General features: G+C 41.1%; 1 protein-coding gene across 1 annotated transcript in view; it reads left to right on the top strand.

Annotated features, from left to right (window-relative positions):
- SPTLC2 (serine palmitoyltransferase long chain base subunit 2) overlaps positions 1-10,833 on the top strand; it is a 132,412-nt gene extending 121,579 nt beyond the window's left edge. The window contains exon 12 of the mRNA XM_049897378.1: positions 5,777-10,833. Within this exon, the coding sequence (XP_049753335.1) occupies positions 5,777-5,896 (120 nt within the window). The 3' untranslated portion in view covers positions 5,897-10,833. The remainder of the gene's footprint in view (positions 1-5,776) is intronic.
- Positions 10,834-15,448: the final 4,615 nt, after the last annotated feature.

Raw genomic sequence — 15,448 nt, 5'->3', positions numbered from 1 at the left:
GAATGACTGCTAATAGGTATGGAGTTTCATTTTGGGGTTATAGAAATGTTCAAAAACTAATAGTGGTAATAGCTGCACAACTCTGTGAATATACTAAAAGCCACTGAATTGTATACTTAAAAGGATGAGTTTTGTAGTATGTAAATTATATCTCAATAATGCTGTTGTTTTAAAAATGGGAACAGCAAGGACAACTCTTTAGGGAGATGGCTGTCCTAGTATATTCCCTCATTCAAGGGACCACACTCAACCCTATCATTAACACTTGTTTTCTTAAGAACCCATCTTACCCTTTGATCCAGAGGTTCAGTGTAGGCTCTTTGTTACAAATGGTGATACCTGTAATGCTTCCTTAGTTCTAGTCTAATTAAATATACCAGATGCGATGGCCAGCAGTTCCTAGTTACAATTTTATGTTTTATGTAAATAAAACTGCAATCATGCACCACATAACATCTGTTCCGTGGTCCCATAAAGTTATAGTAGAGTTCAGAAATTCGGATTGGAGAACAGACATAGCAGACATAATAACCAGACTTAGCAAACACAACAGCTTCCTCCACACAACACATTGAAGAAACACTTCCAGATACACTAAAACATCTTTAACGTAATAATAATAAAAAAAAAATAAATAATATAGTAGTAATAATGTTTTAAAGCACGTTGCAAAGCAGTGCCTGTTTGTTATTACAAACCATCGTATGTACCTGGGATTGTTAATGTAATAGCCTTTGCGGGGGTTGGTTCGTAACTACAGGTGGTATGTAAGTCAGATGTTCATAACCTGGGGACTGCCTGTTTATAATACAGCGTTCACACGACGTCCAAATCACGTAACGTTATTTCTCACAGAACGTATCGTGGACTTTAAGTGACGCATGACTGTGCTTTGCCTGGAGTGTTTGGTATGAGATCAGAGGAAATCTTGTAATCTGTGTATCCCTTTTGGTCGCTGTGGTTTTCATAAAGTAAGGTTCATAAATGTCCTTTTCCTTTGTGATCTTAGTAAGTCATATGGACTTTTGTTTTAAATTGATAAATCCTATATCAGAGGTCAGGGAGAGAATGGTTAATGGATTCTCCCAGCTGAAATTTATCTTAAACTGTTCCCTTATGGAGATTTGAAGGAACCACTGTTCAGGTAGCACATTGAAGTCCATCTCTTATTTGCCTTTTATATTTTTCACATTTGGAAATGAAGAGTCTTTTTTCTTAAGCTAGAATACATAAGGAAAACTATTGATTTCTCTCTCCCAAAACTGGTTTTTAAAAGTTAAATTTAAGAATAAATATATCCTTATACTAAATATGACAGTATATATGAATGAATTTCCTTTTCTGAAATGTAAAGTATACATTCTGAAATGAAATTATAGCCATAATACTAGAGAAAAGACCGTCCGTGCAATAGAGAATTGGAGAGTCATACTTGGAAACAGGGCTTCTAATGCTTACTTCCGGATTTCTTAGTCTCTTATGAGTTCATGTCATAGATATATCCATTGTTTCTGCATCTGAGGCCGTTAGCCCCAGATTGGTTTATCAGAGTCACTAGTTAATATCCTGTCTTAGCTATCTAGTGCTGCCATAACAGAAATACCACAAGTAGATGGTTTTAACAAAGAGAAATTTATTTTCTTATAGTCTGGTAGGTTACAAGTCCAAATTCGGGGTATTGGCTTCAGGGGAAATTCTGCTGTCCAGTCGGAATTTCTAAACTCTTTTATAACTTTATGGGACCACAGATGTACATGTGGTCAGATGTGGCTTGGGTCAGGCACACCTTAGTCTTCAGGGTGACATCTTTGCTTTCAACACTTTAAAGAGTTTTTTTGCAGCAGATTTGCCCAACACAAAGCATCTTTTGATTTTTCGACTGCTGCTTCCATGGGTGTTGATTGTGGATCCAAGTCCAGTTGTGAGGATTTTTGTTCTCTTTATGTTGAGATGTAATCCATACTGAAGGCTGTGGTCTCTGATCTTCATTAGTAAGCGCTTCAAGTCCTCTTCATCTTCAGTAAGCAAGGTTGTGTCATCTGCATAACACAGGTTGTTAATGAGTCTTCCTCCAATCCTGATGCCCTGTTCCTCTTCAATTATTTGCTCAGCATACAGATTGAACAGGTATGGTGAAAGGATACAACCCTGTCGCACACCTTTCCTGACTTTAAACCACACAGTATCCCCTTGTTCTGTTTGAACATCTGCCTCTTGATCTATGTACAGGTTCCTCATGAGCACAATTAAGTGTTCTGGAATTCTCATTCTTGGCAATGTCATCTGTAATTTGTTATGATCTACACAGTCGAATGCCTTTGCATAGTCAATAAAACACAGGTAAACATCTTTCTGATACTCTCTGCTTTCAGCCAGGATCCATCTGACATCAGCAGTAATATCCCTGGTTCAATGTCCTCTTCTGAAAAATCTGAAACCAGCCTGAATTTCTGGCAGTTCCCTGTTGATATACTGCTGCAGCTGCTTTTGAATGATCTTCAGCAAAATTTTACTTGTGATATTAATGATACTGTTCTATAATTTCCGCATTCAGTTGAATCACCTTGCTTGGGCATAGGCATAAATATGGATCTCTTCCAGTCAGTTGGCCAGGAAGCTGTCTTCCAAATTTCTTGGCATCGACAAGTGAGCACTTTCAGTGCTGCATCTATTTGTTGAAACATCTCAGTTGATATTCCGTCAATTCCTGGAGCATTGTTTTTCGCCAGTGCCTTCAGAGCAGCTTGGACCTCTTCCTTCAGTACCATCGGTTCTTGATCATATGCTACTTCTTGAAATGGTTGAACGTCGACCAGTTCTTTTCGGTATAATGACTCTGTATTCCTTCCATCTTCTTTCGATGCTTCCTGCACTGTTTAATATTTTCCCCATAGAATCCTTCACTATTGCAACGCGAGGCTTGAATTTTTTCTTCAGTTCTTTCAGCTTGAGAAATGCCAAGCGTGTTCTTCCCTTTTGGTTTTCTCTCTCCAGCTCTTTGCATATGTCATTATAATACTTGTCTTCTCAAGCCATCCTTTGAAATCTTCTGTTCAGTTCTTTTATTTCATCATTTCTTCCTTTTGCTTTAGCTACTTGACACTCAAGAGCAAGTTTCAGAGTCTCTTCTGACATCCATTCTGGTCACTTCTTTCTTCCCTGTCTTTGTAATGACCTTTTGCTTTCTTCATGGGTGATGTCCTTGCTATCATTCCACAACTCGTCTGGTCTTTGGTCATTAGTGTTCAACGCGTCAAATCTATTCTTGAGATGATCTCTAAATTCAAGTGGGTTATATTTAGGTTCATACTTTGGCTCTCGTGGACTTGTTCTAATTTTCTTCACTTTCAACTTGAACTTGCATATAAGCTATTGATGGTTCCACAGTCAGCCCCTGGCCTTGTTCTGACTGATGATACTGAGCTTTTCCATCATCTTTTTCCACAGACATAGTCAATTTGATTCCTGTGTATACCCTCCAGCAAGATCCACATGTATATTTGCCGTTTATGTTGGTGAAGAAAGGTATTTGCAATGAAGAAGTCATTGGTCTTGCAAAATTCCATTATGCAATCTCTAGCATTTCTATCGCCAAGATGATATTTTCCTACTACCAGTCCTTCTTTGTTTTCTACTTTCATATTCCAATCACCAGTAATTATCAATGCATCCTGATTGCATGTTTGATCAATTACAGACTGCAGAAGCTGGTAAAAGTCTTCAATTTCTTCATCTTAGTGGTCGGTGCGTATTCCTATTAGCTGGTCTTCCTTGTAGGCATATGGATATTATCCTATCACTGACAGTGTTGTACTTCAAGATAGATCTTGAAATGTTCTTTTTGACGATGAATGCATCTCTCCTCTTCAAGTTGTCATTCCCAGCATAGTAGACCATATGATTGTCCGATTCACAATGGCCAATACCAGTCCATTTCAGCTCACTAATGCCTAGGATAGCCATGTTTATGCGTTCCATTTTATTTTTAATGATTTCCTATTTTCCTAGATTTATACTTTGTACATTCCAGGTTCCAATTATTAATGGATGTTTGCAGCTATCTCTTCTCATTTGGAGTCACACCACATCGGCAAATGAAGATCCCAGAAGGTTGACTCCATCCGTGTCTTTAATGTCAACTCTAATTTGAAGAGGCTGTTCTTCCCCAGTTGTCTTTTGAGCACCTTCCAACCTGGGGGCTTATCTTCTGGCACTATCTCAAACAGTGTTCCACTGCTATTCATATGGTTTTCACTGGCTAATTGTTTTCAGAAATAGACTGTCAGGTCCTTCTTCCTAGTCTGTCTTAGTCTGGAAGCTCAGCTGAAACCTCTCTGCCATGGGTGACCCCGTTGGTATTTGAATACCGGTATCTGAAGCTAATCTGAATAGCTTCCAGCGCCACACAAGCCCTAACAGTATGACAAACTGACAGACACATGGGGGATATATATATATATATATATATATATATATATATATATATATATATATATATATAAGACAACATAAGAATTATCTTTAGTAGTTAGGTAGATTGACCAAGGAGAGATTTTTCTATACATTTCGTACCATTCTTAAAAGAAATCTTCTACAAGAAAATTTACTTTGGAAACGGAAGAGTAAGTTTTACCAAAAATGAAGAAAGTTATACTGAAATAATAGACTTTTGATAGAAAAACAAGATAATTCATCACGTTAGGATTTTGGACTTTGAAATGAGGCCTGGGTTCACATCCCAGCTCTGACCTTTAATTACTTCCTTGCTTACACCCTGTCATGGACTGAATTTTGTCCTCCCAAAATATGTGTCAACTTGGTTAGGCCATGGTTCCCAGTATTGTGTGGTTGTCCTTCATTTTGTGATTGTAATTTTATGTTAAAGAGAATTAGGGTGGGATTATAACACCCTTACTAAGGTCATATCCCTGATCCAATGTAAAGGGATTTTCCCTGGAGTATAGACTGCATCACTTTTTATCTTACAAGAGATGAAAAGAAAGAGGAGCAAGCCGAGAGGGAGAAACTCATACCACCAAGAAAACAGTGCTTGGAGCAGAGCGCATCCTTTGAACCCGAGGTTCCTGCACTGAGATGCTCCCAGACCAAGGAAAGACTGATGACAAGGACCTTCCTCCAGAGCTGACAGATAGAGAAGGCCTTTCCCTCGAGCTGACACCCTGAATTTGGACTTGTAGCCTACCAGACTGTGGGAGAATAAATTTTCTTTGTTAAAGCCATCCACATGTGGTATTTTTGTTATAGCAGCAGTAGATGACTAAGACACACCCTTTCTGTTGCCTACCCAGAGTCTCCACCCAACAGCTTGTACATTTTCTTGTAAGGCCACACAGTAGCCCACTGTGGGGACCTTCTTAGTCTTGCATCTAGGAAGCATCTTAACTCAGGCTTTTCATGAGTTTTCTGAAATACTGGAAGAGCAAGTACTGAAGTATAAGAGGAGAGACGACAAATCGCAGCCAGTCTGGATGCGTATCCGTTTTTCTGCTGAGCATATCATACTTTATTGAACCATACCCTTTATTCTGTGACGTAACTGCTGACAGCACGTTATTCACGGTTGGCCTGAAGTCCTTGCTCAAAAAAGCAGCTTTTTTAATAGCTGTACTATATTCTGATCTGAGTAAAAGGGCTCGACACTAAAAGCCCCACCACCAATAGCTTTGCCCATGATTATTTTTAGAAAAATCAGGAAGCAAGCAGGAGTGCATCCTGCTGTCTCTGACTGACCTTTGCTTTGTCTTGTGTGTTTTAGACTTTGAAGGAGATAGATGAAGTTGGGGACCTACTGCAGCTGAAGTATTCCCGTCATCGGTTGGTTCCTCTACTGGACAGGCCCTTTGATGAGACTACATATGAAGAAACAGAAGACTGAGCCTTTTTGGTGCTCCCTTAGAGGAACCCTCCCTCGTCCAGGACAGTGTGTGGCCTTTCTGAGTCAGTTCCAGGAACCGTACTTCTGTGGCCATTTCACGTGAAAGATGTTTCCTCAACTGCTAAAGGTGGCCACCTCCACTCTAAATGGCGTTTTATAAATAGTCAAAAACTGCTTCATATACTTCCTTTGCTACATCTCACCTTTAAAAAGAAAGGTGGCTCACTTTTTTTTTTTCCATTAAAAGAAATTTTGTAATTATTTTACTTGTGAAATCACACTGACCCCAGCCTGTCTCTGGCTAACCATGCAGGCCATTCCTCTTTCCCATCCACCATGTAGACTGGGGGTTCTACTTCTGGGCCCATCAAGAACTACTGTTGGCCCTGGCCCCATAGCCTCGAGACTCACCTGGCCCTCTTCACTAGGGAGCAAGTGCCTTCCACTTACCTCCCACCAGGTCTCAGTTTGCCAACCTTTGAATCCTTATGTAACCCATCAAGTGATCAACCAAAGTATTCTTTCTTTAGTCTGTGAAAAAACAGTAACCGGTAGCGTTGCTGAAAGGCTCATTATCTAACTCCCCCTGGCCAGAGACCTCCCCAGGCTTTGATCTTACTCCGTTTTGTTCTGGCCACCAGATGTTTTCTTCCTCCACCATCAAATATTTCTTCATGAGGGTCAGGGTCTGGGCTCTTCCCAAGCTCTAACCCTAACACACACACACACCCTCTATTTAGAACATTTACTGCTTTAAAAGCACCCACTCTCATCCTAGTCAGACCTCTGTGGTGAAGATGATTGTCACACCTCACTATTTTGTGTGCAAAGCTGGTCTGTAGAGTGACGGGCACACCAGGTGGTGTGAGGGCACAGGAGAAGTGTGGAAAGAATTGATTGCTACTTTGCAGAATGCCTGCGGTTTGAGTTTCTTACTGCTTTCCACTAATCAAAACCATGACAGCCTCTGCTGTGTCTGGGTCCAGGTCAGGACTTTACCTGTGAAAGGAAGGTACTGGTAAATTCTCTGCTCAGAAATCAATTGTCGTGTTCCTATTGAAGGATTAAAGTTATTAACTTATCCCTTTTAGAAGCTGACCCATTTAAATATTACTCTTTGATGGCTAGTTTTCTTTTATTCTTGATGTCCTAAAACAATTTTAACCTAGCATCTGGGGCTTAAAGTCTCCCTATCCTTCCTTCTTTCAGTCTCCATCCCATCTTCCGTTTTTCTGAGAAATTCTGGAGACATATCCGTTTCCTAAAGTGGGGTCCCTTAGTTCAACTCAGTCTTCATAGTGTAACAGTGTAAATGGACTTTTTTCAGAGAGCTTTATGCTGCATGACCAAAGAACAAAGCTGAAATTCACCATTTTTTTACGTTCTTGTTTTTCTGTTGGCCAAAGCTTAATTGAGGAGAACTTTTGGCTTTATTATACCCAAGATCAGCCTGTCTTTTAGTCACCATCAGGTATTACAGGGGAAGGATTGTGAACAGAGTGGGAGAGGAATGTGTGGAAGTAGTTTTGCACATCACTATTTTGAAATCGCTCCTTTTGTTGGTAAAGTGTCAGTCTAAATTATTCTGGGTCTCTCGCATAGCACTGCACGTGAAGACGTGTGTAGTGGGGAATATTTGCAATCTTATCTGTCAAGTTTTGTTTTCCTGTCTTGAGTAGAAGTTATCTTTGGTTACTCTCAGCATCTGAGAGTTTTAAGCCCTTGAGATATTCCAAAGTTTTATTTTACCCTTTTAAAGAATAGAAAGGGGTAAACAATAGAGCCAAGTGGAGATGCAGGGAAAATATTTAGCATGTACAGGTGGAAGTAAAAAAGCGATGGGTGCAAAACTGAGTTACTAGTCCTGTAAAATCAAAGACATTGCTAACCTTTCATATACATCTAGATGCTCCCATAGAATCAATACTACAGTACTAACTAGCTCTCACACTCTAGTTCATATTTAATGGTGTAAGGTTTGCAAAAGTCACAAACTTTGTTAAGCAATGAACTCACCTGCTAGTGCTTTTTATGTTGGCATGCATGAAATGACTGCAAATTAACACGTCAATTAGTATGGGCATTTAAACAACATTATCATCACTGTGCCAGTGCGAAGCTTTTTCACAATAAATGTAGTTAAGCCACAAGTTTATTTTGAAGGGACAAAAGTTCTCTGATCTACCCAGGACCTCTGTACTTTGAGGAGACAAAATATTATATTTACTTATACATACTGGTTGTCTCGAAACTATAATAGAGATCTAGGGTCATCCAAGTCATATCACAGGTATCATTATTTATCCAAGCACTTGGGGAAGGTACAAGTATTTATAAATACAGGCACTGAGAATGAGTAGAAATTTGGGTCCAACAAGTATAGTTTAGTACACAGGTTAGTACGTGGCCTGATTCAAGAATCTGATGGAATTCAAGTGGGCATCAGTTAACTGTCACTACCGAAAGCCAGTATAGGGTCACTCAGTGGAGACATGACTAATCCTCGTCATTTTTTCTCATCCCTCTTTTTAGGGTCAGAGAGTCAAAGCAAACATCTTCCTCATGCAGTCATGTAAGGTGAACAGAAACAGCCCACGCAGCTACTAAAGGTTGTACTTGCTTAATGCCCTTATGTCAGCCAAAGAATTTAACATTCTTCCAGTGCTTCGTCCCTTTAGTTTCTCCCGCCTTTATTTGGCCTTTGTGTGTTTTCCGGCTCTCAATTTTTAGATTGCAACCCCAGAGAAAACTGATACGTGGTAGTGCTGGGCCTTGGGGGCTCAGAAAATGAGATCTCCTGATTCTCTTTGTACATTCAGCTTTACATTCCAAGAGGAGGCAGAGAGCTTTTTATTTCTTGCCAGCCTAAGGGAGCCTGTATCCAAGTCTTTTGATTTAGTGTGGTCTAGCTAAATTTTCTAGTGTATAGTATACTTCTCTTCCTTCGTGTTAGTGAAAACCAGGAGGAAGAATGGCTTACATAGGGAGATTTCTTGGCTTCTCGGGGAAGGATAAAAAAGAAATAGTATCTACCACCACCTCCCTGTTTTTGCCCCCTTTTCCAAATTAGTGAGCAACTCTGGCCCCCAGTGATAATGGAATGGGCAGCAGTGCAGAACTGCTAGTCATGCCGTAGGTTAGTGCAGAAAGAGAATTTGGACAATTCTCGCTTTGTAAGAATTTGTAGGGATGTGGCAAAAACACCTAGAGAAGTTTAGTACAATTGACTGTTGGGGGTTCTGTTGCATAAAGAACTGCTGTAATCTCATTCCCTCTTAGGTATCTTTCCTCTCCTCGAGTCCTAGGTAACCCAAAATGGGTTTTGATCTCTGCTTGTGTGGTTAGGAAAGGAGGGAGAAGAGTTTCCTTCTAACTGCCTACCTTCATGAAGATCAGGAATTGTTGAGCATTTCACAGAGGTAAAATCAGCTTAGCTTAGGGGGGTTGTGAAGAGAAGTATGAAATTCAAAGGATTATTATTGGCTGTTGAGCAGCTGTTTGCTTAAATACAACCCCAAAACCATAGATGTGCTAGTTAATCAGACACTTTCCACAGGGACAGAAGCATGTCTGTTCTCTGCTCGGCTTTATCCATATGAAATGCAGTCCTCAGGCCCCCAGCCCTATTCTTGCCATACAGCAGAATCGAAGGGTGGATTCCTCCCTTAACCATACAGAGGAAATGCTAGCACTAGCCAGTAAGCCCTTTGTTTTTAGTTGTATAGAGTACTGTCGTCCCTTTTTTTGTTTCCAGTGACTTCTTTTCTGGGCATCTTTTGCTATAGACTGAGTCTTTTCTAGGGGGGACACCAGGGGGGCTAGCTTGTGTCCTTAATGAAAATGTTTTCTAGTCTTCTCTGGTGACTCTGGAGGTTTCACATTCCCGGTCTACCCTTGGGAGAGGCTCGGTCAGGGGGAGCTGTGGGCAGGTTTTGTTTATAGTGCACATGATAAATAGCCTTAAACTGTTGATTCTTTTTGGAATGATGACTTATAATAAAGTGACCCTAAAGAATGCAATGGCTTTTAAACTGCAGGTTACTATGAAGCAATACCCAAAGCTCTGTCCTTTCGGAGCAGTTGGGGACAGATGGAATCTAAGATAAAAATAAGAGGAGTAGCCTGATGTCGTGCTTTCTACATGTCCTGCCTTGTTGCCATCTGCATGGATAACCCTTCCAGGCACGAGGAGCCCTGAGCCAACTCAGCGTCTGCTTTTTCCAGTATAATTTGCAGATTCCTTGTGCAAAGCTTGGGTGTTTGGCCCAGGCCTTCAAGGGAGTGGAGGGCATCACTGATGAGGGCGGAGTGGTGATTTGTCTTTATCCCTTAGCATTAGATCTTGTTACCTTGGTGACGTTAAACTTCACAGTGGTTGGTGTGATAAAAGCATCCTTGCAGGTTCTTCCCAGGATACTGGTGAAATCACCGCGTCAGTTCAGGCAGCATGCCCACAGAATCTTGATGATCCCTCTCCGTGTAAAGGCAGCTAACACTAAGAGAAGGGGGAAAGAGATAGAATAAGAATAGAGAAATTGCTTATGGGGGAGCTGATATCTTATTTTCTTGGCCCATATTTTTCCGTTATCAAGTTACCTGTAAACTGGAATTTGCAAGGTGTTCTGTGACACCTCATCTCTGTTGCTGTAATCTGGGAAAATGAAAGGAGAGGACATGTAAATAAAAATTTTTTAATTTTGAAAATCCAGTAACATTTTAAGTCTCTCTTCCTCTTACACCTTGCCCACTTTTTGGCAGATGATTTTTTTTTTTTAATTTTATTGGATGACTGTGAAGTTACAAATGGTGGGTTGGGGTAGGTGTATCAGTTTTGAGAGCGCATGTTGAGAACCAAAGGGAGCTACTTGAGATGACTTAAGATTTTTCCCATGCAAATATATCCTGTTTTGCCCTAATAAAATATTCAGAAAGATGTGTATCTGCCTTTATTCATTCAAACAATAAATATCGAGCGATTTCTCTGTGCCAGGCACTGCACTGAGCACGCCAATAACGACAGTGAACAAATAGGTGCAGTTTCTGCTTTCTGGTAATCAGATATGCTTCTGAACGTATATAACAGTTTACAAACTGCTAAGTGCTATGAAGGAAATATAAAGCATGTGATAAAAGATTGTAACCAGTATCTGATTTAGATAGAGGTGATAAAACTTTTCTGAGGAAGTGAAGAGTCCGGAAGAAAGGTAGTGTGTTTGGAGCTCAGTGAGCAGGGGGAGAGTGGAGAGGTGAACAGAGAGGAGGTGGAGAGCCCGACTGCACTGGGCTTTGTCAGTCATGGTGAACAGTTCATCCTGCATGCAGCGGGAAGCCAGTGAAACGTTTCAAATGCTAAAAAAGATAACCACTAGTAGGATTTTTTGGTAGTTATTGACAAGCTGATGATAAAATTTATATGAAAATGGAAAGGAGCTAGAATAGCCAAAACAATTTTGAAGAAAGACTTACTACCTGATTTCAAGACTTTCTATAAAGCTATAGTAATCAAGACACTGTGCTATTGGCATTACGATAGTCATAGAGATCAGTGGAACAGACTAAAAAGTCCAGAAATAGACCCACACATGCATGGTTAGTTCATTTTCAACAAAGGTGCCAAAGTCATTCAATGAGTAAAGCAAAGTCATTTCAACAAGTGGTGCTGGAACAACTGGATATTCACTTGGGAGAAAATGACCTTCAACCCTTACCTCATACCATGTACAATAATTACCTCAAAATGGATCACAGATCCAAACATTAAAACTATAAAACGTATAGAAAAAAATAGAAAATCTGTGATCTGGGGTTAGGCAATGCTATCTTAGGACACAAAAAACATCAATCATAAAAGAAAAAAATTGATGAATGGACTTCATCAAAATTAAAACTTCCTTTCAAAAGACCTAATAAAATGAGAAGGCAAACCCACAGACAGGGATAAAATATTCACAATACATATAGCTGACAAAAGATTTATATCCAGAATGTGTAAAGACAATTCAATAAAAAAGATTTTTTAAAGGCAGAACTTTTGAACAGATAACTTCACAAAAAGGTCAGCAGTTCAAATCCATCAGGCGCTCCTTGGAAACCCCATGGGGCAGTTCTACCCTGTCCTATAGGGTTGCTATGAGTCAGAATTGACCCGATGGCAACGGTTTTGGCGTTTTTTTGGAATAAGCACACAAATAGATGCTCAGCATTATTGGTGATCAGGGAAATGCAAATTAAAACTACAATGAGATACCCATTACCAAACACTAACCCGGTAACCCAGTGCCGTCGATTCCAACTCATACCAAACACTAGAATTGTTAAATTTAAAAAGAGTGACAACAAGGCGATTACGAGCCCAAGAGACCGAAAGGGCCACATGAACCAGAGACTACATCATCCTGAGACCAGAAGAACTAGATGGTGCCCGGCTACAATTGATGACTGCCCTGCCAGGGAACACAACAGAGAACCTCTGAGGGAGCAGGAGAGCAGTGGGATGCAGACCCCAAATTCTCATAAGACCAGACTTAATGGTCTGATTGAGACTGGAAGGACCCCGGTGATCATGGCCCCCAAACCTCCTGGCCCAGGACGGGAACTATTCCCGAAGCCAACTCTTCAGACATGGATTGGACTGGACAATGGGCTGGAGAGGGATGCTGGTGAGGAGTGAGTTTCTTGGATCAGGTGGACACTTGAGACTATGTTGGCATCTCCTGCCTGGAGGGGAGATGAGAGGGTGGAGGGGGTTAGAAGCTGGCAAGACGGACACGAAAAGAGAGAGTGGAGGGAGAGAGCAGGCTGTCTCATTAGGGGGAGAGTAATTGGGAGTGTGTAGCAAGGTGTATATGGGTTTTTGTGTGAGAGACTGGATTTGTAAACTTTCACTTAAAGCACAATAAAAATTATTTAAAAAAAAAAGTGACAATACCAAGTGTTGGCCAAGATGTGGAGCAACTGGAATGCTCATAGATTGCTGGCGGATATGTGAAACGGTACAACCACTTGAGAAAAAGATTTGATCATTTTCGGGCTGCAATTCCACTCACAGCTATTTACCAAGAAAAATGAAAGCATGTCCACACAAGGACTGTACCTGAGTATTCATGGGAGCTTTATTTGTAATAGTCAAAAACTGGAACCAGTGCAAACACCATCAACAGGTGAATAGGTAAACAAATTTGGTATACTCATAGGGTGAAACACTACTCAGCCAAGGTATAAAAACAAATTACTGATACCTACCACAAGGTGGAGCTCTAGTGGCACCGTGGTTAAGTGCTCCATTGCTAACCAAAGGGTCAGTAGTTTGAATCCACCAACTGCTCCTTGGAAACCCTATGCGGCAGTTCTACTCTGTCCTATAGGGTCGCTATGAGTCAGAATTGACTCCACAGCAATGATGGATAAATCTCAAAAACATGCTGAGAGAAAGAAGTCAAACACAAAAGAATATATAAAATGGTTAACGCTCTCAGCTGTTAACCGAAAGGTTGGTGGTTTGAGTCCACAAAGCAGCACCTGGGAAGGAAGTCCCGTGGTCTACTTCTGAAAAAATCAGCCATTGAAAACCCTGTGGAGCACAGTTCTACTCTGACACACATGGGGGCATTATGAATCAGAAACTGGTTTGCAGAGTTTCAAAATTGCAAAGCAATGAAAGACTAGAATCAGACAACCCTGAAGGGGCACAGAAGGAAATCGGAGTGATTGGAATGTTTTATATAGTGATTGTGGTGGTGGTTACATGGATATATACGTGTGTCAAACTCACTGAACTGTACAATAAAACAGATGTATTTTATTGTATATAAATTATACCTCAATGAAGTTGACTTAAGATAACCTGCCCAAGGGTGGGGAGCAGACAAGAATGGGTGCAGCAGGACCAGTTAGGAGGCTCTGTCTAGGCAAGGCCTGGGAGGAGGAAAGGGTTGGAGTAGTAATGATTGACATGGATGAATAAACGCATGGATGAATGAACTCATTATTTTCAAAGCCTGAGTCTGCTGTAATTTAAGGAAAGGAGTAGCATCTGATGGAAGGTGCGAAATGTTGGCGAGAAGATGAAATACTAGGTTGGATGTTAAAATACATTAAAAGAAGAAAAAACTAAAAATCTACTGAATGAGAAATTAACTTGAGCTGTAAACTTTCACCTAAAGCACACACACACACACACACACACACACACACACACTCTATAAAAGATCACCCCCCCCCACAAAAAAAACTAATAACAAGATGGCATTGGATTTAGCCTAGTAAAATGCAACATGGTATATAGCAGGTACTCAAACGCTAAATTTGCTCTGGCTGATATTTGCACATTTACCATGTGCCAGGTATCTTATTAGGCATATAAAATTGCCAGTATTTGAGCCTTTTGACCAAAAAAAATGGCAATTTCATATAGCTCATCCTTTTATAAGCCCGTTATGTAGATTTTCCTTTACTCCTCACACCTGTAAGGTAGTAGTTGTTGACCTTAGCTGCCGTGGAATCAGCCCTCGACTCCTGTGCAAGGGAAAGAAACGCTCCTGGCCCTGCACCATCCCTGTGATTGGGTGTGGATCACACCATCGGGATCCCTGGGGTTTTCACTGGCTGGTTTTCGGAAGTAGGTCACCAGACCTTTCTTCCTAGTCCATTTCAGCCTGGAAGCTCCACTGAAACCTGTTCAGCATCATAGCAACATGCAAGCCTCCACTGACAGATAGGTGATGGCTGCAAATAAGGTGCATCAACCGGGAATCGAACCCAGGTCTCTGACATGGAAGGTGAGCACTCTACCACTGAACCACCAATCTCCCCCTAAAAAAGCAAATGTGTTGCCATGGAGTAGATTCCAAAGGGTAGTGACCCTACAGGACAGAGCAGAACTGCCCCATAGGTTTTCCAAGGAGCAGCCGGTGGATTCAAAATCCCAACCTCTTGATTAGAGCAGAGCTCTTATCTGCTGCGCCACCAAGGTAGTTAACCTCCCTCTTAAATGACAAACACAGAGAGGTCAAATAACGTATTCAAGACTGCTTGGGTGGTGCAAACAGTTAACATGCTAGGCTCCTAACTGAAAGGTTGGAGGTTTAAATCCACCCAGAGGCACCTTGGAAGAAAAGCTTGTCCATCTACTTTTAAATAATCAGCCATTAAAAGCACTATGGAGCACAGTTCTACTCTTGACACATGTGGGGCCTCCCTGAGTCAGAATCAACTCAATGGCAACAGGTTTTGTTTTACACAAACAAGCAGAATTCAAGCTCCTGTGTATATATATACTCGAGAAGCCATATGCTATCTCAAAACACTGCTGTTTTGGCTGAGCCTTTGCCCTGTTGGGGATAGACGTGGTTGCTCAGAACTGTGCACAGTCCCCTGAGTTTTACTTGGGTTAAACGCAGGCCGCAATGGCTTTAGAGCTGTGGCTGGGCTTCCAGGCCAAGCCTCCCAGCACCTCCGGGATCCTGTGCCTCACATGCCTGCGCTGAAATCTGAGGCAGCTCTCATAGGGGTGGGCACGTTCCTATGCCTTCTGACTGCTCTTCACTGACGGGG

The sequence above is a fragment of the Elephas maximus genome, chromosome 10, assembly GCF_024166365.1.
Source record: "Elephas maximus indicus isolate mEleMax1 chromosome 10, mEleMax1 primary haplotype, whole genome shotgun sequence".
In the NCBI taxonomy this organism is placed as follows: domain Eukaryota; kingdom Metazoa; phylum Chordata; class Mammalia; order Proboscidea; family Elephantidae; genus Elephas; species Elephas maximus.
The sequence above is the reverse complement of the archived record's forward strand: the minus strand, read 5'-3'. Positions and strand labels throughout refer to the sequence as shown.